Below are 19,098 nucleotides of genomic sequence, written 5' to 3' on the forward strand. Positions count from 1 at the left end.
CCCTCTTTGTCTCCTGCCCTCAATCTTTACCAGCATCAGCATCTTTTCAATGAGTAGGCTCTCCACATCAGGTGCCCAAAGTTTTGGAGCTTCAGCATCAGTCCTTCCAATGAATATTCTAAAGGGTTGATTTCCTTTAGGATTGACTGGTTTGATCTCCTTGCAGTCCAAGGAACTCACAAGAGTCTTCCCTAACACCACAGCTCAAAAGCATCAATTCTTCAGCACTCAGCTTTCTTTATGGTCCAAATCTCACATCTGTACATGACTTCTGGAAAAACCACAGCTTTGACTATATGGACCTGTTGGCAAAGTGATATATCTAATTTTTAATATGCTGTCTAGGTTTGTCATTGTTTTCCTTCCAAGAAGCAAGCATCTTTTAATTTCATGGCTGCAGTCACCATCTGCAGTGATTTTGGAGCCCAAGAAAAGAAAATCTGTCACTGCTTCCACATTTTCCCCTTCTATTTGCCATGAAGTGATGGGACTGGATGCCATGGTCTTAGTTTTTTGAATGTTGAGTTTTAAGCCAGCTTTTTCATCCCCCTATTTCACCCTTATCAAGAGGCTCTTTAGTTCCTCTTCATTTTCTGCCACTGGAGTGCCATTACTTAAATCCCTCTGCAAAATCAACTTATTACTTGTATAAATGAGGATAATCCCTCACTAGTCTGTTGTGAGAATCATATAAGAAAATACACACAAAATGTTATGTAAATGATAAAGCCATGTAAAATACACAGTATTCTCATTACCATGATCATTATATACAGAAACACTGAAAATCCTTTTCTAACAATTAGCTTCTAATTACACTGTGTATGTAATTTGGGGTAAACCAGTCTTAGGACAGTAGCTGTCAACAACCACCTTTCAGTGTTTGTGGCTCTCGCTGGCTGGGAGGCCTTCCCCGTCAGTCAGGAAAACAGCACACAGTCAGCTGCTCCACTGCCGTAACAGGCACACAAACGAATGCTGTCACAACAAACGGCACCTCAGGCTTCAGACTGGCCTCAGGTCTACAGGCACAGAACTGCATGGTACTATTAGCAACCAGCACACACACGGTCGTCACCAGCCACTTGTGACGGCTCACACATCAAACAGGGCTACTCCAACTGCGATGTGCTAATGCACTCTGGATGTCAAACTTGGTATAAAATACGTAAATAAATTTAATTAATTTTTTTACATTGATTAAAATTAAATGATATTCTGAATATATTGCATTATATATAATATTTTTTTAATTAATTTCCCTTAATTTTTTCCCCTTTTAATGTGACTTACCATAAAATTTACAAGTACGTGTGCATACATATATGCAACCCCATGGACTGTAGCCCGCCAGGCTCCTCTGACCATGGTGATTCTCCAGGCAAGAATACTGGAGTGGGTTGCCATGCCCTCCCCTCCAGGTGATCTTCCCAACCCAGGGATCCAACCCAGGTCTCCCACACTGAAGGTGGATTCCTTACCATCTGAGCCACACCAGGGAAGCCCATGAATACTGGAATGGGTGGCCTATCCCTTCTCCATGGGATCTTCCTGACAAAGGAATTGAACTGGGGTCTCCTGCATTGCAGGTCAACTCTTTATACCACTGAGCTACCGGGAAGCCCATACATGGCTTGTATTAGTGTTCTATTGCACAGTCCTGGTGAGAGTAGTGGTTACAAGAGCAAGTTCTGAAATCATACTGCTTTGGTTCTAGCTTAGCCTTTACACTAATAATTATATAAATGTTGAGAACATTAAACTCTAAAATTTAATCATCTAATCTACAAACTAGAGATAATAATGGTATCATATGGCTGTGGTGAGAAGTCAGTTCAGTTCAGTCGCTGTCATGTCCGACTCTTTGCGACCCCATGGTCTGCAGCATGCCAGGCCTCCCTATCCATCACCAACTCCCAGAGTTTACTCAAACTCATGTCCATTGAGTTGGTGATGCCATCCAACCCTGTCATCCCCTTCTCCTCCTGCGAAGTAAAAAAAATAATGTATACAACTCATTGGGCTTCCTAGTGGCTCACTTGGTAAAAAATCTGCCTGCAATGCAGGAGACCCTGGTTTGATCCTTGGGTCAGGAAGATCCCCTAGAGAAGGAAATGGCAACCCATTCCAGTACTGTTGCCTGAAGAATTCCATGGACCTAAGTGTTGGCAGGCTACAGTCCATGGAATCGCAAAAGTAGGACCCGTCTGTGCGACTTTCACTTTCATACAACTTATTATAGTGCTTGGCATATACATGCTAAAAGATCCCAGGATTTTTGGACTACATTGAATTCCTCCAAACTAGTAAATGAATCCCACCCCCACCCCTACTTACACACACACAGCAGACCTCTAACTACCCCAACAGGAGCTAACCCACAGCTTGAAATCAGATGAGGCTTGGGTTTAAGAAGTCTGCTTCCTCAGTTTGAGAGTCTCAAGGATGTAAGAAACACACTTATTAATCAAGTTTTGGGGTATTAACTTAGCCTCACCTCAACCTTCCCTTTCTGCAGAATCTTTTTATTCATCTCATCATCTTCATCTCATTCTAACTTCTCTTTCAAAAATCTATTTCCTGCTCCCCAATCCCTAAATTCACCCCAACCTTCCTCCTCTTCTACCTATTGAGATCAAGGCAGACCACAGCATGATCTCTATTTTCACACACTTTACCTTCTCACCACAGTGTTCTTTGGTTTCTTAAAATGTTTACATACTCTTCCTCCCTCAGTCTCAGACTAATGTCTCTTTCTTCTAAGCTAACAATTTCACCTAGTTTCTTCAGTCCCACCCCACCTCTAGTCATTCTGGCCTTGAAAGCAAAAACAAACCAAAAATTCTTCCCTCAACCCTATTACCTCTATGATTATCTTCTTTCTTTATGAAGCCAAACTTTAATAAGTAACCTATATTCACTGTCACCAATTCTCTATCACTGACTCACTTCTAAAACCCTTGCAAAACAGGGTATAATACAACCACTGTTAGGATTCTGTTCTCAAGTTCACCAATGAGCTCTTACGTCATCAAACCCTTTTCTCAGAACTCATGTTCCTTGACATCCCTGAAGCATGTGACATTGATGATACTGTTTAATTCTCAAGAATTATATCATCTACCTATACCTCTTGAATCTCTGCATATTTTCCTCACTCTCCTCCCAGAAAATGGGCATTCCATAATCCCTCCACACTCTTCTTATATACCTTAAAACCCAAAGCTTCAGCTATAGAATCACATCTAAATCTACATCCCAACAGTCATCTCTCTCAAGACAAGCATTTCTTACAATCAGCATCACTGATACCTAAAAATAGGTATTTATAAAAGAGAACTTCTCTTCTTATTTCCCCTTCACACCTCCCACTTAACTTTGTTATTTATCTTATTAGCACATTGTTCTTACTGACAGCAGTCAAAAATGTCAATCTTGGTTTGCCAGCAATCCCACCCTATTTGCACCTTCACACTCTCCTAATGCAAAACTATCTATCATTCTAGACCCAATTTTAGTATCATTTATAACCTGGTCCTTTATGATCACTGAGCCACGAATGACCCTTTGCTCACCCTACATTCTGAAAGAACTTGGCTCACTTAACACACCTGTGTCCTTATCTAAACAATGTCTGAATGCAGGGAATTATTATTTCTGGATGCAACAAAAGAGTAATCAGAGTACTTCACAAATTAATAAAGCGGGACACAAAAAATAATTTTATCAGCACTTACCTCTTGCAAAGGTAAACATTAGGAAGAGTGACCTCCCTTCCTTTATGTATTCTAATTGGCCTCCATATTATCCCCTACACACCACTTGTACCTCCTAACCAGGCTTTTTTCCTAGAATCCAGGGCCTTATTTCCAACTACTTTCTAAATATCATCATTTAGATGACAGGGAGGCACCCTAAACTTAACATGACCCAAGGGGATCTCAGATCTTTCTCTAACTTTCTTCTTGAATTTATTTGATAACAAAAAAAGCTTACATAAGCTCCTTTATATAATACATACAAAATTAATCCTCACAAGTTTATGTATACTGTCATTCCTCTATCACAAACAAGATTTAAGAGCTTGATAACTTGTTCCAAGATCACATAGCTATTAAGTGACAGAGGCACACCTGCATATCTTGGCATGCTTGACTCTAAAGGCTATGTTCATCCATTCTCACAAAGCAAAATTAGAAACCTTGAGTCATCCTTGAAATTCTCCTCACCCTCTACATCCTGCCACCCAGTCCTATCTATCCTACTATTTAAATCTCTCTCAAACTAGTTCTTTCCTGTCTAAAGCTATGGTACTACCTCTGTTCAGCCTCTTAACAATTTTCCCCTGAACTACTAATTTTCCTGGGATCTCAACCACCTACACTGTGCTTTATATAATTTAATCATGTTGCTATCCTACTTAAAATTTTATAAAGATTTCCAACTATTAGGTTAAATCCAAACTCCTTAACAATTGGACCTCTATCTCTCTAATCTCATCCCACTCTTCTCCAAATAACACACTAGACCAGTCATACTATACCATTGTCTCTCTTAATGTAGCAATCCTGATTCCTTCCTCAGAACATAAGGTTCCCTTTCTCTACTAATGACTTCTAACCACACTTCTAGATTTAGTTCAAGTACCACCTCCTCCAGGAAGCCTTTCTTATCAGCTCCAATCTTTGCCCCAACAAATTATACCCTCCTTCCTCTGTACTCCCAGAGCACTTTTCCCTTATTTCTAACCCCAAATTCATCACAGATTATTCTAAGTATTCTATTTCTGTCCCTTCCTGACTGAAAGCTCTTTGAGAACAGAGATTGTATATTAATCTTATATCCCTAGCATAACTTTTGGAACAAACACTCTACTGAATGTGTACCAACCGGCATCTTTTGAAAAGGGGTATCAGGCTTACGAATCACAGCACAGAGTGTCTAAGAATGTCATGAATCAGTCTTCCATATTTGCTGAAGGGTAAATCAAACATTCCCAAAAGAGGGCTGATAATCAGGAAAATCAATTAAGGATAACAATGTATCTAAAAAAGAAGCAAAGATCAGAGAAACCATAGATAAACTTCAGGGAGAATACAATGAAATAATTAAAAGGAAAAAAACAACTTCATAGGGCCAATAAAAATACTATATATACATACATACATAAACCTATATATATATATATATATATATATATATATATATATATACACACACACACATATATATAGGGTTTCCCAGGTAGTTCAGTGGTAAAGAATCTGTCGGCCAAAGCAGGAGACACAGGAGACGCGGGTTCAATTCCTGGCTAGGAAAGATGCTCTGGAAAATGAAATGGCAACCCACTCCAGTATTGCCTGGAAAACGCCAAGGACAGAGGAACCTGGCAGGTTACAGTCCATGGGGTCACAAAGGGTTGGACATGACTTGACAAATGAGTAACCACGCATATATATAGTCCACCTTCTCTTACACCAATTTTGAAATGCCCACTGAAAGTTATTTCAGCATTACAAATAAACTCCGTGTATTGCCAAGGTAATGCAATTCAACTTCAAAGATAACTACAAATAATCTGATTATTTCTCCTCTCTTATCTTGAATAAGATCAGAGACCACCAGGCGGTCCAGTGGTTAGGATTTCACTTCGCTACCAAGGCCCGGGTTCAATCCCTTGCTGGGAACCAAGGTCTCCACAAGCCTCCCTGCAACGCACAGGGAGCGGCAAAATAAACTCTTGGAACCCATATTTCCTCAGCAAACAAGTACCCGTCTTCTGCTTGTAGAGAGACCCAGAATGACATAAGTAAAAATCATAGTCAACCTTAAAGTTTGCTTGCCCCACTTGCATGATGCTACTACATACAATATTATGAAGCCTACCCTCACACTCAAAGCCAGGCTGAATTATGGCTGTCCGGAGGTAAAATTCTGCCTGGCAAACTTTAAGACCTCACTCGCAAGGATCTGAGGAGTGGGCTGAGACACCGTTTAGTCAAGAAAGCCCAGACACCAAGGAGGCCCGCAGCTGGTGGGAGGCCGCTACCCGCGTGTGCGCGCCTGCTAGCGCCGCTGCGCCCGCTTCCCGCTCCGCGAGTGGCGAGGGGGAGGGGCGCCCTGGCGGCCGCCGGCACTCGCGCCAGACCAGGACGAGGTCAGAGGAGGACGCTCTCGAGCCTACGACAATGTAACAGTGAATGCCCGTTGGCCACACGACACTACCTGCTTGCTCGCGCGAAGTGGGCAATTACCATCCACTAGCGGACCGGCCAGCGTCCCGACCAGAGCCCGGGCCCGGCCTCGCTGAGTCCCGACTCACCCACAGCGCGCGCGGGGCGGGGCAGACACGGAGCGCACCGCCCTCAGTCCCGCCCAGTCCGGCGAACGTGGGATTGGCGCCGCTCTCAGCCAATCCGCGGGCAGCGCTTTCCGCAAGGAACGCTTCCGCCAGCCGCGCCGCGCTGCGCGGCGCTGAGGCTGACCACTTGCCTCCGGCCTGAGGAGACGCCGCCTTCGCCTCCGCGGCACTGGTACTGCTTCTGTGCGGCCGTCGGGAGTGGGGCGGCGGGTGAGTGGCCACAAACGGCCGCAGGGGCTGTGATGCTGCCTGTGCCGTGGGAGCTGCTAGCAGGCCCTCGGCTTGAGGGGAAAGGTGGAGTTTGGCTTCATCCGCGGCGCCCTGTCTGGCGATGCGGGCCAAGTGGCCCCCACGACTTGCTCCCCAAATCCTCGTCGTCGCGTCCCGGCCCTGACGGGATGTGCAGCTCCGAGAAGAAAGAGTGGGGAGTCGGGGCGGTTTGTCGATAGCGCAGCGGCTTTTGCTGAGCTTCCACTACCCGGGAGCTCTGGCCACTGGGGAAGGCTGCCTTTGGCGGTGTAGCGGGCGGTCGCTGGGTTCCCTGCATCCGCGAGGGCAGCGCCGAGAGGGTTCTTTGCTCTGTGAAATCATTGTTTGCCAGTCCTGAAGTGGCGCGGCAGACTCCTTGGAAAGGTTTTCCGTCCTGGGGTAGGATCAGTCTTTGCCTCAGATGTAGATTTTAAGGTCTTTCGAGCATTAAAAAAAATCTGTCGAAAGTGGGAAAAGCACCCTGTGTGGTGGCACGTTCTAAGTACAATTTATGGCGTATAAAAATATATTATGTACGGTGGATATTTAGACTGGAAGACATAGTTACACGTTTAAATTTGAGACTGACTTGATGATTTTAGTGTAACTTTCATCACCGTAAGCCTAAGATTTTTGGAGGGAGAGGGCCATTGTACTCTGGAAATACTTGTTGGATGGAGTTAGGAGAAATTCCTCTCTCAGTGCTAACTCTGTAATGGAAAGGGTTTGTGTATTTTTAATTCAGCTGTTCCCAATACAGTGTAGCACGCCCCCCCCCCCCCCCGAATCTCAGAAAAAAAGGGGAGAGGGAGGAAGGAAAGAGAAAAAAACAGTATTTTAGGGACGGTGACTAGAATTACAATGTGCAGAAGAAAGACTCCTTGTTTTAACCTAATTGTATCACAAGATTGAGAAAGAAACCTTATCCTTTGACCATGTAAATTTTCCACCTCTTTATGTTCCTCTCATTTTCGGTGTTCCTGAAGGAGTGATTTGAACTCTGACCACTCTATGGATACATTGTTAGGTGTTAAGAGTCTGGCTACTCAGAACAGACTGGTTTAGGTTAACTTTGGTTTTTTGTATATTAGTTTATTTTGTTGGTAAACTTACTTCCTGAGTTTTCACTTTGCTCTCATGATATAAGAAAATGTAGGTTTTCTCTTTGAGTTTTCCTGCCCATTGTTTCATTTAGTAAAACCAACATGCTTGAAGACAAGCTTTAGGAAAGGAATTTTAACTGTTTATTTTCAACAAGAAGCATAAAAATAAGTCTTGTCTGTCTTACCTTAGAGTCGGATGTGAAGAAGAATTATTGACCTCCTGGGCATGTGGAAGTAGCATATTTTGGAGGGTCTGTTCGATTTCAGAACGATCAAACAGGGGGAAAAAAAGTAATCCCAGTAGCACACTTATTTTGTCATGTCAGAATTAGGAATATTTGGGTTTCCAGTTACATCAGTGTTGATTCATTTCATTGCTTTTCTACAGCGCAAACATGAATGTTGGCGTTGCCCACAGCGAGGTGAATCCAAATACCCGTGTAATGAACAGCCGTGGTATGTGGCTGACATATGCATTGGGAGTTGGCTTGCTTCACATTGTTTTACTCAGTATTCCCTTCTTCAGTGTTCCTGTTGCTTGGACCTTAACAAATGTTATACATAATCTGGTAAGAATTTCGCCTTATACTAAACACTTAAAACCTTAAGGTTTAATGGTTTTTCAGAGACTGGGCGAGAAAAAAATGGGGAGTTACTGTTCAATGGGTAATGTTTTGTAAGATGAAAAGTTCTGGAGATGGATGGTTGTAATGGTTGCATAACATTGTGAATGTACTTAATACCATAGAACTGTACACTTAAAAATGGTTAAGATGGTGTATTTAAACAACTTTTTAAGAAGCTTAAAGTTTTATGTTAAAAGAAAAACACATGACTTAGTTTTTAAACAATTTGAGTTATATAAACTTCACCCAGTTAAAGTGTATAGTTCAGTGATTTTTTTGTATCTATGACAGTTTTGAAGAATTCTTATCTCGAATAAGATTATATTTTTCTATCACTTTATATTTAAACATTGGACCCTTTTTATAAGTAAGACCTTTTTTTTTCTTCCTGTTGGTTTTATAGAATCTGAAAAAAGTAATTTTAGCAAAAATTACAAGATGCTTTAACTCAGACTACTATATTGATTAACCAGAATGCATCAGAAGTAATTATGTTTTTTGGTTAACTAGAATCTAATGAACATCTTTGGCTTAAATCCTTGTTAAGTCTTTCTAAATTGTATAAATATACTTTTCTGTTTCAGTGTAGAAATTTTGAGTTTAATCTGTCTTAAATGATTCAAAAACGTATCATACCTTACTTTCTTCTGTTAACTATTGCTCTTTTGTTATTATGTGATAGCTCTACCAAGTACCAGAGGTTAGACCAAATACTCTGGAAATTGCCTGTTTAAAAACAAAAAACCTGATGGTGACTTTTTTTGTCTTTAACAAACTATTAAAGTAGAATGAAAGGGGAGAAATCTAGTTATTTGAGACTTTTAATTGAATCCAGATTAACTCTGTATTTGTTTAAAGATATATCCAAAATGAGAAACTTAGAACATTAAAACAGAAAAGTGTAGGATAAATAGATTTTTTTTTTTAATTAATATGATTTATTTTAAATCTTCTGGAAAGTATATGAAGTTGGCTGTGCATGCTCATTCATGTCCAGTTCTTGTGACTTGGTGGTCTGTAGCCTACCAGGCTTCTCTGTCCATGGGATTTTCCAGGCAAGAACACTGGAGTGGGTTGCCATTTCCTCCTCAAGGGGATCTTCCTGATCCAGGGATCGAACCTGCATCTCCTGCATTGGCAGGTGGATTCTTTACCACTGACCCACCTGGGAAGCCTTGAAGTTGACTGGAGAAGGACAAAGATGATGTGGTAGAAATAAATGAATGTCCAATTAGTTTATTTTATATGATAGACTTTGAAAGGAATGTTTAACACTATTTTTAAATAGTGATCTCTGAAATATTTGATGCTAATCATATCCCTTTTCCTTTGGCTTCCTTGGGACTGCTTTTTCCTGGATATATTTTGGATCTTTCCTTCACTACTTCCTCTTGCAGTCTTCTCTTTTCCTCTCAAGTATTACTATTACCAAGGTTTTCTTCTTTATTATGATATGTATTCTACCTAGGTTACTTCATCTATCTGTATTTTCAGTTTCTACCTGTTAAATGATGATGACCATGTTAATACTGCCAGATCACCTTGCACCTTAAAACCAAACAAGTATAAATTACACTCACTCCTGATAGATTCCTTGCCATCCACCACAATCTGTTCCTGGACTTTGTTCTTAATCTAATCTAAAGGCACCACTATCTCCACAGCAAGCCAAGCCACATAGCTGAATGTCAAGATAAAGTGATTAATATAATGTATCATCCAAACCAAGACTGTTTTGTGAGTAAAAGAGAGCTCTAGTAATAACAACCTTAAGAGAATAAGTATAAATCAGGACTACCCATGCAAACTAGTACATATGGTCACACTAGTCTTAGGGTAACTTTTTTTTCTTTATATTCCACAGCCATTTAGTCAAAGCCATGTCCTGTTTTACTGTCTTCAGCTTGATCCTTACTGACACTGCTATAATTCATGCCCTTTTTTACGCTCAAGTAGATTACTCCTATTTGGTCTCCTTGATGCTCCTATACTCTACTTTCCTTCATTCAAGTTTGGCAGAGTGATATTTTTAAAATTCATGTTTGTTCAAGACACACTCTTAAGTCTTTCAATGATTCTATTGCATTCATAGTAAAATGCCAAGTTCTTTGTGTGACATACAAAACTAGTTGAAAATAGTACAGAGGCAAGAAAGAGACCCAATATTAACACATCTCCAAAAACACAACTATGGTCTCACAATAATGAAAATCATCTCTTACCTTTCTGCTTTGACTTAGGCTCTTCTTCCACTATTTTAATACCCCTCCCTCCTTCCTGCTCTGCCTGGCTGATTCCTGCTTGTCCAGGGAAACTTCTCAAGTATCACCTTTTCTAGGAAGCTACAAAATTCCCATGCTGCATTCTTTTGTCATGTGTTTATCATACTTTTATAATTAGCAATTTATCTCTTTTCTATTTTTTAACTTCTATATCTCTAAAGACCTATTTAAATGTTGCTGAATAAATTATGTATGTTCTCATATAATTTTCCCTTCTCCAGTGGCACATGCATTAAATGAACTTTAGAAGTCATTTGCTCACTTCATGTTTTCAAGTTAGTTGACTGAGACTGAGACACAGTATATGGCCATGGACAAAGGATGAGTAATTGAGAACATGTAGGGAAGTAAACTTCCAACTTAGTCCTCTATACTAAAAACCTGACTAACCAGCCATATATGTAGCAATTACATGATGCCAAATGTAAATTTCTTTTGATGTTAACCTACATTAAACCAATTAAAAGTATGAAATATGTACTGCACGCTTTTTAATATGGAAAAATAGACCTAATTGTTATCCATGGTTAGAAAAAACATGGCCTCTGTCTTTATAAACTATATACTAGAAACCTACAGCAGTTGTTTTACTCAGAGCTACAGTTCACTCTTACAAGTTTTAATACTTCACAAAGTTCTTATCCTGGCTTTTAAAATGAAAGAAAACTCTTCACTTTGAGTCAGTAAATATTTGTTAAGGGCTAATCATGAGCTACATACTTATTTCCCTAATTCTTTTAATGTGGGTATAAATCATCACTAAAATTTTATAGAAAAACTTAATAAAAATAATGGAGTAAAAGATAAATGGTTAGATAAGATTTTTTTCATTAAAAAGAATACATAAAATAAACTTTGAATTATCTTCTAGACCCTGGTGAGTACATGTGGTTTGAAGGACATAATGAGAGAATTATTTTTTCTCTTCAATAACTTCTAATACATATATGGTCTAAAGCAGAGATTTTTAACTTTTGGGGGTCACATTCTCCTGAGAATTTGAAAGCACAGAATTTCTGTTTCATACTCTCTTTTAAAACCAATGTGAAAGTGATTTCCTTGTGCTTACAGATTAAACATTCCTTGGTTTAATGTCATCTTGGCTTAGTATCTAATAGTTGCTTTGTATGCGTCCCTGTTCCTGGGGTATTCAGGCTAGTGGGAAAACAAACATTATATAAATAACTTCAATACAATGTATTGTGCTATAATAAAACTATTTTCTTTTTTTTTTTAACTATTTTCAATAAAATTCCATATATGCACATAGGGAAGAGGTTAATTAATGCTAATGTGAAACGCTTCACTAAGGAATTATCATTGAGCTGAACCTTCAAGAATAAGGTAGTTGACAAGGTACCATCAAGCCTTTTGCTTTGCATTTCCTGTATTTCATTATACCTTTGACAGAAATTTCTGTCCTACATTGTAGTTGTTTATGCATATCTTTTTTTTTCCTTATATCTCAGAAGATTGAACTTTCTCAAGGGGTTGCACATGTCTTGTTCAGTTTCATATACATATACAGGTCCTGTGTTCTATACACATTCAGTTCAGTTGCTCAGTTGTGTCCAACTCTTTGCGACCCCATGAATTGCAGCACACCAGCCCTCCCTGTCCATCGCCAACTCCCGGAGTTCACTCAAACTCATATCCATCGAGTCGGTGACACCATCCAGCCATCTCATCCTCTGTCGTCCCCTTTTCCTCCTGTCCTCCTGCCCCCAATCCCTCCCAGTATCAGAGTCTTTTCCAGTGAGTCAACTCTTCACATGAGGTGGCCAAAGTACTAGAGTTTCAGCTTTAGCATCATTCCTTCCAAAGAACACCCAGGACTGATCTCCTTTAGAATGGACTGGTTGGATCTCCTTGCAGTCCAAGGGACTCTCAAGAGTCTTCTTTAACACCACAGTTCAAAAGCATCAATTCTTCAGTGCTCAGCTTTCTTCACAGTCCAACTCTCACATCCATACATGACTACTGGAAAAACCATAGCCTTGACTAGACAGACCTTTGTTGGCAAAGTAATGTCTCTGCTTTTCAATATGCTGTCTAGGTTGGTCATAACTTTCCTTCCAAGGAGTAAGCGTCTTTTAATGGCTGCAGTCACCATCTGCAGTGATTTTGGACCCCCCAAAAATAAAGTCTGACACTGTTTCCCCATCTATTTCCCATGATGGGACCGGATGCCACGATCTTCATTTTCTGAATGTTGAGCTTTAAGCCAACTTTTTCACTCTCCTCTTTCACTTTCATCAAGAGGGTTTTTAGTTCCTCTTCACTTTCTGCCATAAAGGTGGTGTCATCTGCATATCTAAGGTTATTGATATTTCTCCTGGCAGTCTTGATTCCAACTCGTGTTTCTTCCAGCTCAGCGTTTCTCATGATGTATTCTGCTTAGCCACTTATTAAACATTTGTAGATTTACATCCAGTTGAACATGAATCCATGCTTCTGTTGCTTATGTGTTATTGCAGGTAAACAACTTTTAAACTGCCTAATGGAATAACTAGGAAGTAGGTAGACTAAGCTTTAAAGAAGGGCTGTCTTAACCTATTAATAATAACATAAAATTTCAAATCACTAAGTTTTCTATTTTTTCCATATATTTATTAAAAGTTGAAGTTAAAAAAAAATGATAATCACATCATGACTTTATTGGGTAAAACTGTTCCACAATAATATATATGCTTTATTCTGTTACAGTGCCTTAGATGGTAATCCTGTTACCTATAAATCTAAGTGGTTATCTCCAGGAAACCAAATCTAGCATACATTGTTTTTTTTCCTAATTAACCACAAAATTAGATACTTAAACGTATCACTGGCCAGAATGGCTCTTAGTAATTTTTTTTACTTTCATTTTTAAAAACTACCTTCTAAAAACACAGTATTGACTTACAGTGGTGATTTTAAAAGCAGATTGTGTTAAACATTACACCTAGTACATCAGACCATCTTTGTTCAGACATCTTGACAAAGAACTATTGAGACAAAGACTAATGTTAAATATTTTCAAACAATTTTCCCCTACACAGATTATAATATTTGCCAATTTGTATGTTTTTATAATTATATAAATATCATCATACTTACCAATATAACACTCTAATCTTTCTTACACACTGGAGATAAAGTAATCCTATTTCCTAATAGGAAATATATTAGAAAATCTAAATGTAATGATGCAAAGCCACCCTAATGGTACTTTTCATATATTTTCAGTTTAATAAGAGATGAGAACAGGTTATTTTTGGTGGACTTTATAGTGGTTTTCACCAAATAATATTTCCATATAAGCCCACAGAAGTTTAGTTTTACTATGAAGAAACTGGCCAGTCTTTCACAATAATACGAAATCTTAAAACATGAGCTGTTAAGTTTATCATGCAGTCTGACACAGTCTGGAACTATCTTAATGCTTAATGACAAATACTCATTTTGTATTTGATATTAACTCTATACCCCCTTGCTTGTTTTTCAGGGGATGTATGTATTTTTGCATGCAGTAAAAGGAACACCTTTTGAAACTCCCGACCAGGGTAAAGCAAGGCTCCTAACTCATTGGGAACAACTGGACTATGGAGTACAGTTTACATCTTCACGGAAGTTTTTCACAATTTCTCCAATAATTCTGTAAGTGGTGAAAATTTTAGGTAGGAGGTCTGGATGAGATGAAGCCATTCTTTTATTAGATTAAATTTGAAATAGAAACATTATTTTGTTTATAAATTGTTACTTCATAGAGAATATAAAATACAGGCAAAATTTAACAGTTAAAACCAGTTTTCACTTCAGTCAAACGTATATGGAGACAACATTACATGTTCCTCAGTATGCCAAGACATTCTAGAATGTACAAGTCAGATATATTCTAGTTCATTTTCTTAAGCTGCTTGCAAGAAAACTAAACACATAATCTTGTTCTGTTGTCCACTATCAGATTAATCTCACTCAACAAAGATTTAGATGATTTCAGATGAATTTCACTGACTACCTGCTGCATTTGAATGCTCAGACTCCTGGGGAGAGACAGTATGGTTTAGAGAAAACAGAAGTTGGGCTTTCATTGTAGGACAGACTTGGGTTGAATCATGTAGCTGTCACTCAGCCTGCTTGGTTTGCTCATAAATAAAATTCTAGCCAATGGTACCTAACTCAAATCTGATGATATAAAAAATGAATGAGATAATATCTATCTGTAAAGCATCTAACCTTATATCTGGTATCTGATTTCCTCCTAATATCTGATATTCAGGATCCTCCACAAAATGGTTCCTACTTTATTTCTCCTTTATGTGAATATTTTACCTTAAACCAACTCCCACCTAGCCACACTCTTCTAAGCAGCATTTCTTAAATATGTATAATCCTATTTCTATGCCTTAGTTAAAGTCATTTTTTCCACCTGAAATGCTTTCTCCTTTAATTTATCTGTCTTGTTTTTCTTTCAAGATTTAAATTGTGACCATCTCAGTGAAGTCTTTTCCTTAGCAACCAACCTTCAGTGAAATGCTCTGCTTTGAACTTCCGTAGTAGTTATATATCCCTTATTTATGCCACTTTATATTATTTCTCTATTATTTTATCTCTGCAAAGAATTTATAAGTGCATAGAGTGCTTTGAATTCTACACTCAGATGCTTTCATACAATAGATGTTTCACATATATCCCAATCACTCACCCAGTCACAAAGAATATATATAATTACATATCCATTATAGAATCAGTGTGGTCTGCAGTAACTGGAAAGACTTCTTAGAGGCGTTGTTGTTGGTCATTTGCCAAATTGCGTCCAGCTCTTCACAACCCCATGACTGCAGCACATCAGGCTTCTCCCTCACCATCTCCCGGAGTTGACTCAAACTCATGTCTATTGAGTCGAGGCATTAGAATCTCTTAAAATGGAACTTAAGGTAGGTTAGGTGTTACATTGATGTTAAAGATAGGGAAGGCATTTTCAAATGAAAAGAATGAAGTAATCATAAAGTGGTAGATTTCTTTTTCCTTATGTAGATTTTGTTCCACATAAGAGGAAATTTTTTAAGTTTTTAATTATTTTAGCCTGACATAATATCAAAAGAAAAATATGTATGGTCTAACAAAGTGAAAGTGAAGTTGCTCAGTCGTGTCCGACTCTTTGTGACCCCATGGACTGTAGCCTACCAGGCTCCTCCGTCCATGGGATTTTCCAGGCAAGAATACTGGAGTGGGTTGCCATTTCCTTCTCCAGGAAATCTTCCCAACCCAGGGATTGAATCTGGGTCTCTCGCACAATAGGCAGATGCTTTACCGTCTGAGCCACCAGGGAAGTCCAATGCAATAACAAGAATGATGGCTATTCAGAGAGCCCTAAATTTGTATTTTAGCTCTACTACCCTCTAGCTATCTGACTTTCAGCCATATTCTTGAAAGTCTCAGTATCCTCATCTATAACATGTTGAAGATTGCATTATAATATGGCTGACCATTAAATAATGTGGGGCTTATGTGTGCCTAGCTTCTGTATAGTTAAAAATCTTGAATATAACTAGTCAGCCTTCTGTATCAAGTACAGTACAATGCTTTATTGTTTACAGTCTTTACATCCTCTTTATATTAGGATACTCTTTTGGTGGCTTCTTGATGTGTCTTCATTCTGATGTACCCTTGGGTCAAACTTGGGCATTCTGAATTGATGATTTATGGTCTTAAAGGTGGCTTAGGCTTCTTAACACAAATTCTCAGATATTGGATATCCTGAATATATATACACTCAGATGTTCAGTTATAGAAAAACAGCTGGAATCTTACAGTAATATCTTTCAAGTTGCCAATTATACTGGTTATATACCTGTTCAACTACAGTATGGAAAAAAGGACATCAAAAGGGCAATCAAGTATTTGTTTGCTTTCGCAGATGCTATTACAAATTGTACTAATGCACTAACACCCTGTTTTTCACAACTTTACAGCAGTGGCTTTTAACCTTTTGGTGGGTCACAATAAACCATATGAGAATATGATGGATGCTCTGAATCTGGATCTTCTCTTTAGATATATACACATTAATACAAAACTACACCTAAAGTTTCAAGAAGCATACGAACCCTAGTCTGAAAGCGTTCTGCTTTAAAGGATGCTAAGTAGTAACTGTCTTCCATTAAATACATTTTACACAATTGCAAAAATGCAAAATGTGCATATATGCCTCTATTCAACCAATCTTTCAGTCTCAATTAAAATTAATTTAAGCCCCCAAACTAAAATGTTTGCTTTTGTTCTAGTGCTCAAAAAAAAATGGTTCTACTTTTAGGTATTTATATTTCAGTGGCCTTTTTCCCACCTTTTAATATTTAAAGATTTCTAAGCAATTTCACTTTTAGATATTTTATATATATATATATATATATATATTCTTCACTTTTGTTTCTACAGATATTTTCTGGCAAGTTTCTATACGAAGTATGATACAACTCACTTCATCCTAAACACAGCTTCTCTCCTGAGTGTGCTAATTCCCAAAATGCCACAGCTACATGGTGTTCGGATCTTTGGAATTAATAAGTATTGAAATGTTTTGAAATGGAACAAAGAGTTTTACAGCTACTGAGTTTTCTGTAAGGAAGGAGTGGTTAGTAAACTGCATAATGTGAAATGAGAGGTAGCTACATTGGAAGGCCAGTTGCTAGTTCTTCATAGGCTGTTTTGAAGTGCAGATTCTTACAGGAAGATGCCTCTGTTTAATGTATCTGGTATCTTTATGAAGAGAGGCTTTATGGGCAGGCTGGGCAGGCCCAGCTTATAAGTTAAATGGCTGTAAAGTAAGGGTGTAGTAGATAAATCCAAGGAAGTAGAGATTTATAAGAAACTAAGTCTGGCTTAGCTTATAATGAATGGGCATTATGTTCGGAGAAGAAAATTTTCAATCATTCAGTCATGGTCAGTTTAAGCCGACTTACATGTAAACCAGAATCATCTCTTTACAAGTTTATTATAAATTGTTTTTATTACCATACATATTCCTCTTGTGTTATATAAGAGGATATATATCCTTTGTTTTATACAAACCAATTCCTACCTTATGAACTTTTTTGGTTTTGCAGGCTCAACATTGTTTGATAAATGAGTTTATTTTTACATTTATTACTGAGTTCATGAAAGTCCACTTTCATGACTGATTGATGATAGAAGATAGGCATCTTAGAAGCAGTCTCTGAGCTGGCTTTCTAATTTTGGAATAGAGTGGGTTTTGCTGCCTTTCCAGATACAAGGCTGCTAAACCAATTAAGAAAATAATTTATTTTTCATAATTAAAGTATATGGTAACTTAAAGTCTCTGCTTATTTGGTGGAGCAATTTAATTGTTGCCGTCTGCCATTCTTTAGTAAAGAAAATTAAAATGGACAACTACCTAGCCCACCTGTGACCTGGCAGAAACTGCTTTTCTAGTAATAGTATAAAGTAAATAATGGAGTCTTCTTGTAGCAGGTCTGCAGTAAAAGATAACATCATCTTTTCTTAGTCCTCCTGCTCTCAACCCCCATCATTTACCCATTCGTATTTTACCTTTCAATATGTGAGTCTTAGTGTAGATAACTCAGATTTCCAAAGCAGCAACCATATTGAATTTTTGTCACATAGAGAAGCTTTCTATAGTTGCTAACATTAATTCCAAGAAATAACTATATACTACTTTGAGAAGTAAACATGTCAAAAAAAAGTTCTGATACGGAATGAAACTGAAAAACCTAGTAACGTTTGTAAGCAAGAGTGAGTAAAAAGAATTATAAAACCAACTCAAAAGTCAGTTTGTTTCAAACTGACTCCTAGGGGTAATGATCATTGTTTTGTATTTTAAAAGTATTGAGTTTAGAAATCAGTTGTATGATAATGCCTTTGTATGTTTGTATTTTTAAATAACCAGTAATCTATACTTAAATAAAATTTTTCTTTGATGTAAGGTTATTGCAAAAGCTTTCTAAATTCAGTCATTAAGTTATGCTTAAATTTTTTGTTTTAAGCAACTGAATTTGTAAAAGTCAAAGTGTTAGTGGCTCAGTGGTCTCTGACTTTTTGCGACCCCATGGACTATAGCCCATCAGGTTCCTCTGTCCATGGGATTCTCCAGGCAAGAATACTGGAGTGGGTAACCATTCCCTTCTCCAGGGAATGTTCCCAACCCAGGGATTGAACCTGGGTATCCCACATTGCAGGCAGATTCTTTACCATCTGAGCCACCAGGGAAGCCCTTGTAAAATTAAGGCAGCTAAAAAGTATTCTTTCATTTTTCTTCATTTTAAAGTTTATCTCAAAAGGCTTATATTTTTTTCCACAGACTTCAGAGACAGAATTCTGCCTCTAAATACAGGCCTTCTGCTGTTTCCTCTACTTTAGCCCTTCAGTGTTAAAAGATATTTATTCAATAGATATTTGAAGGCCCACTCCATTGTAGGAATTATTTTAGGTATTGTGGGTACAGTTTGTAGCAAGACAAA

General features: G+C 38.3%; 2 protein-coding genes across 8 annotated transcripts in view; one reads left to right on the plus strand and one right to left on the minus strand.

Annotated features, from left to right (window-relative positions):
• Nucleotides 1-6,375, minus strand: part of PMS1 (PMS1 homolog 1, mismatch repair system component) — a 118,418-nt gene extending 112,043 nt beyond the window's left edge. For 2 of the 5 annotated variants that reach the window (XM_055571951.1, XM_055571953.1), the window contains exon 1: nucleotides 6,226-6,375. The gene's annotated coding sequence lies outside the window, so the exon portion shown is untranslated. Of the gene's footprint in view, nucleotides 1-5,886; nucleotides 6,046-6,225 lie in introns of those variants that run through there. The other 3 variants (XM_055571948.1, XM_055571950.1, XM_055571949.1) reach the window with 3 other exon arrangements.
• A 23-nt stretch (nucleotides 6,376-6,398) lies between these two features.
• Nucleotides 6,399-18,563, plus strand: ORMDL1 (ORMDL sphingolipid biosynthesis regulator 1). Of its 3 annotated transcripts, none has more exons than XM_055571959.1 (4): nucleotides 6,399-6,533; nucleotides 8,102-8,282; nucleotides 14,106-14,257; nucleotides 17,039-18,563. In XM_055571959.1, exons 2-4 carry the CDS (start codon nucleotides 8,109-8,111, stop codon nucleotides 17,172-17,174), a joined length of 462 nt encoding a protein of 153 aa, XP_055427934.1. In that variant the 5' UTR covers nucleotides 6,399-6,533; nucleotides 8,102-8,108; the 3' UTR covers nucleotides 17,175-18,563. The 3 variants fall into 3 exon arrangements, with proteins under 3 accessions (XP_055427934.1, XP_055427933.1, XP_055427935.1); XM_055571958.1 differs by having other exon boundaries at nucleotides 6,436-6,571; XM_055571960.1 differs by lacking the exon at nucleotides 17,039-18,563 and adding an exon at nucleotides 16,576-16,857 and having other exon boundaries at nucleotides 6,436-6,571.
• Nucleotides 18,564-19,098: the final 535 nt, after the last annotated feature.

The sequence above is a fragment of the Bubalus kerabau genome, chromosome 3 (assembly GCF_029407905.1).
Source record: "Bubalus kerabau isolate K-KA32 ecotype Philippines breed swamp buffalo chromosome 3, PCC_UOA_SB_1v2, whole genome shotgun sequence".
NCBI lineage: Eukaryota > Metazoa > Chordata > Mammalia > Artiodactyla > Bovidae > Bubalus > Bubalus kerabau.

Coding starts and splice junctions, on each gene's coding strand:
- ORMDL1 (XM_055571959.1), top strand. CDS start 8,109: ATGAATGTTGGCGTTGCCCACAGCGAGGTGAATCCAAATACCCGTGTA. Junction 8,283..14,105: donor CAAATGTTATACATAATCTG/GTAAGAATTTCG, acceptor CTTGTTTTTCAG/GGGATGTATGTATTTTTGCA. Junction 14,258..17,038: donor ACAATTTCTCCAATAATTCT/GTAAGTGGTGAA, acceptor TTGTTTCTACAG/ATATTTTCTGGCAAGTTTCT.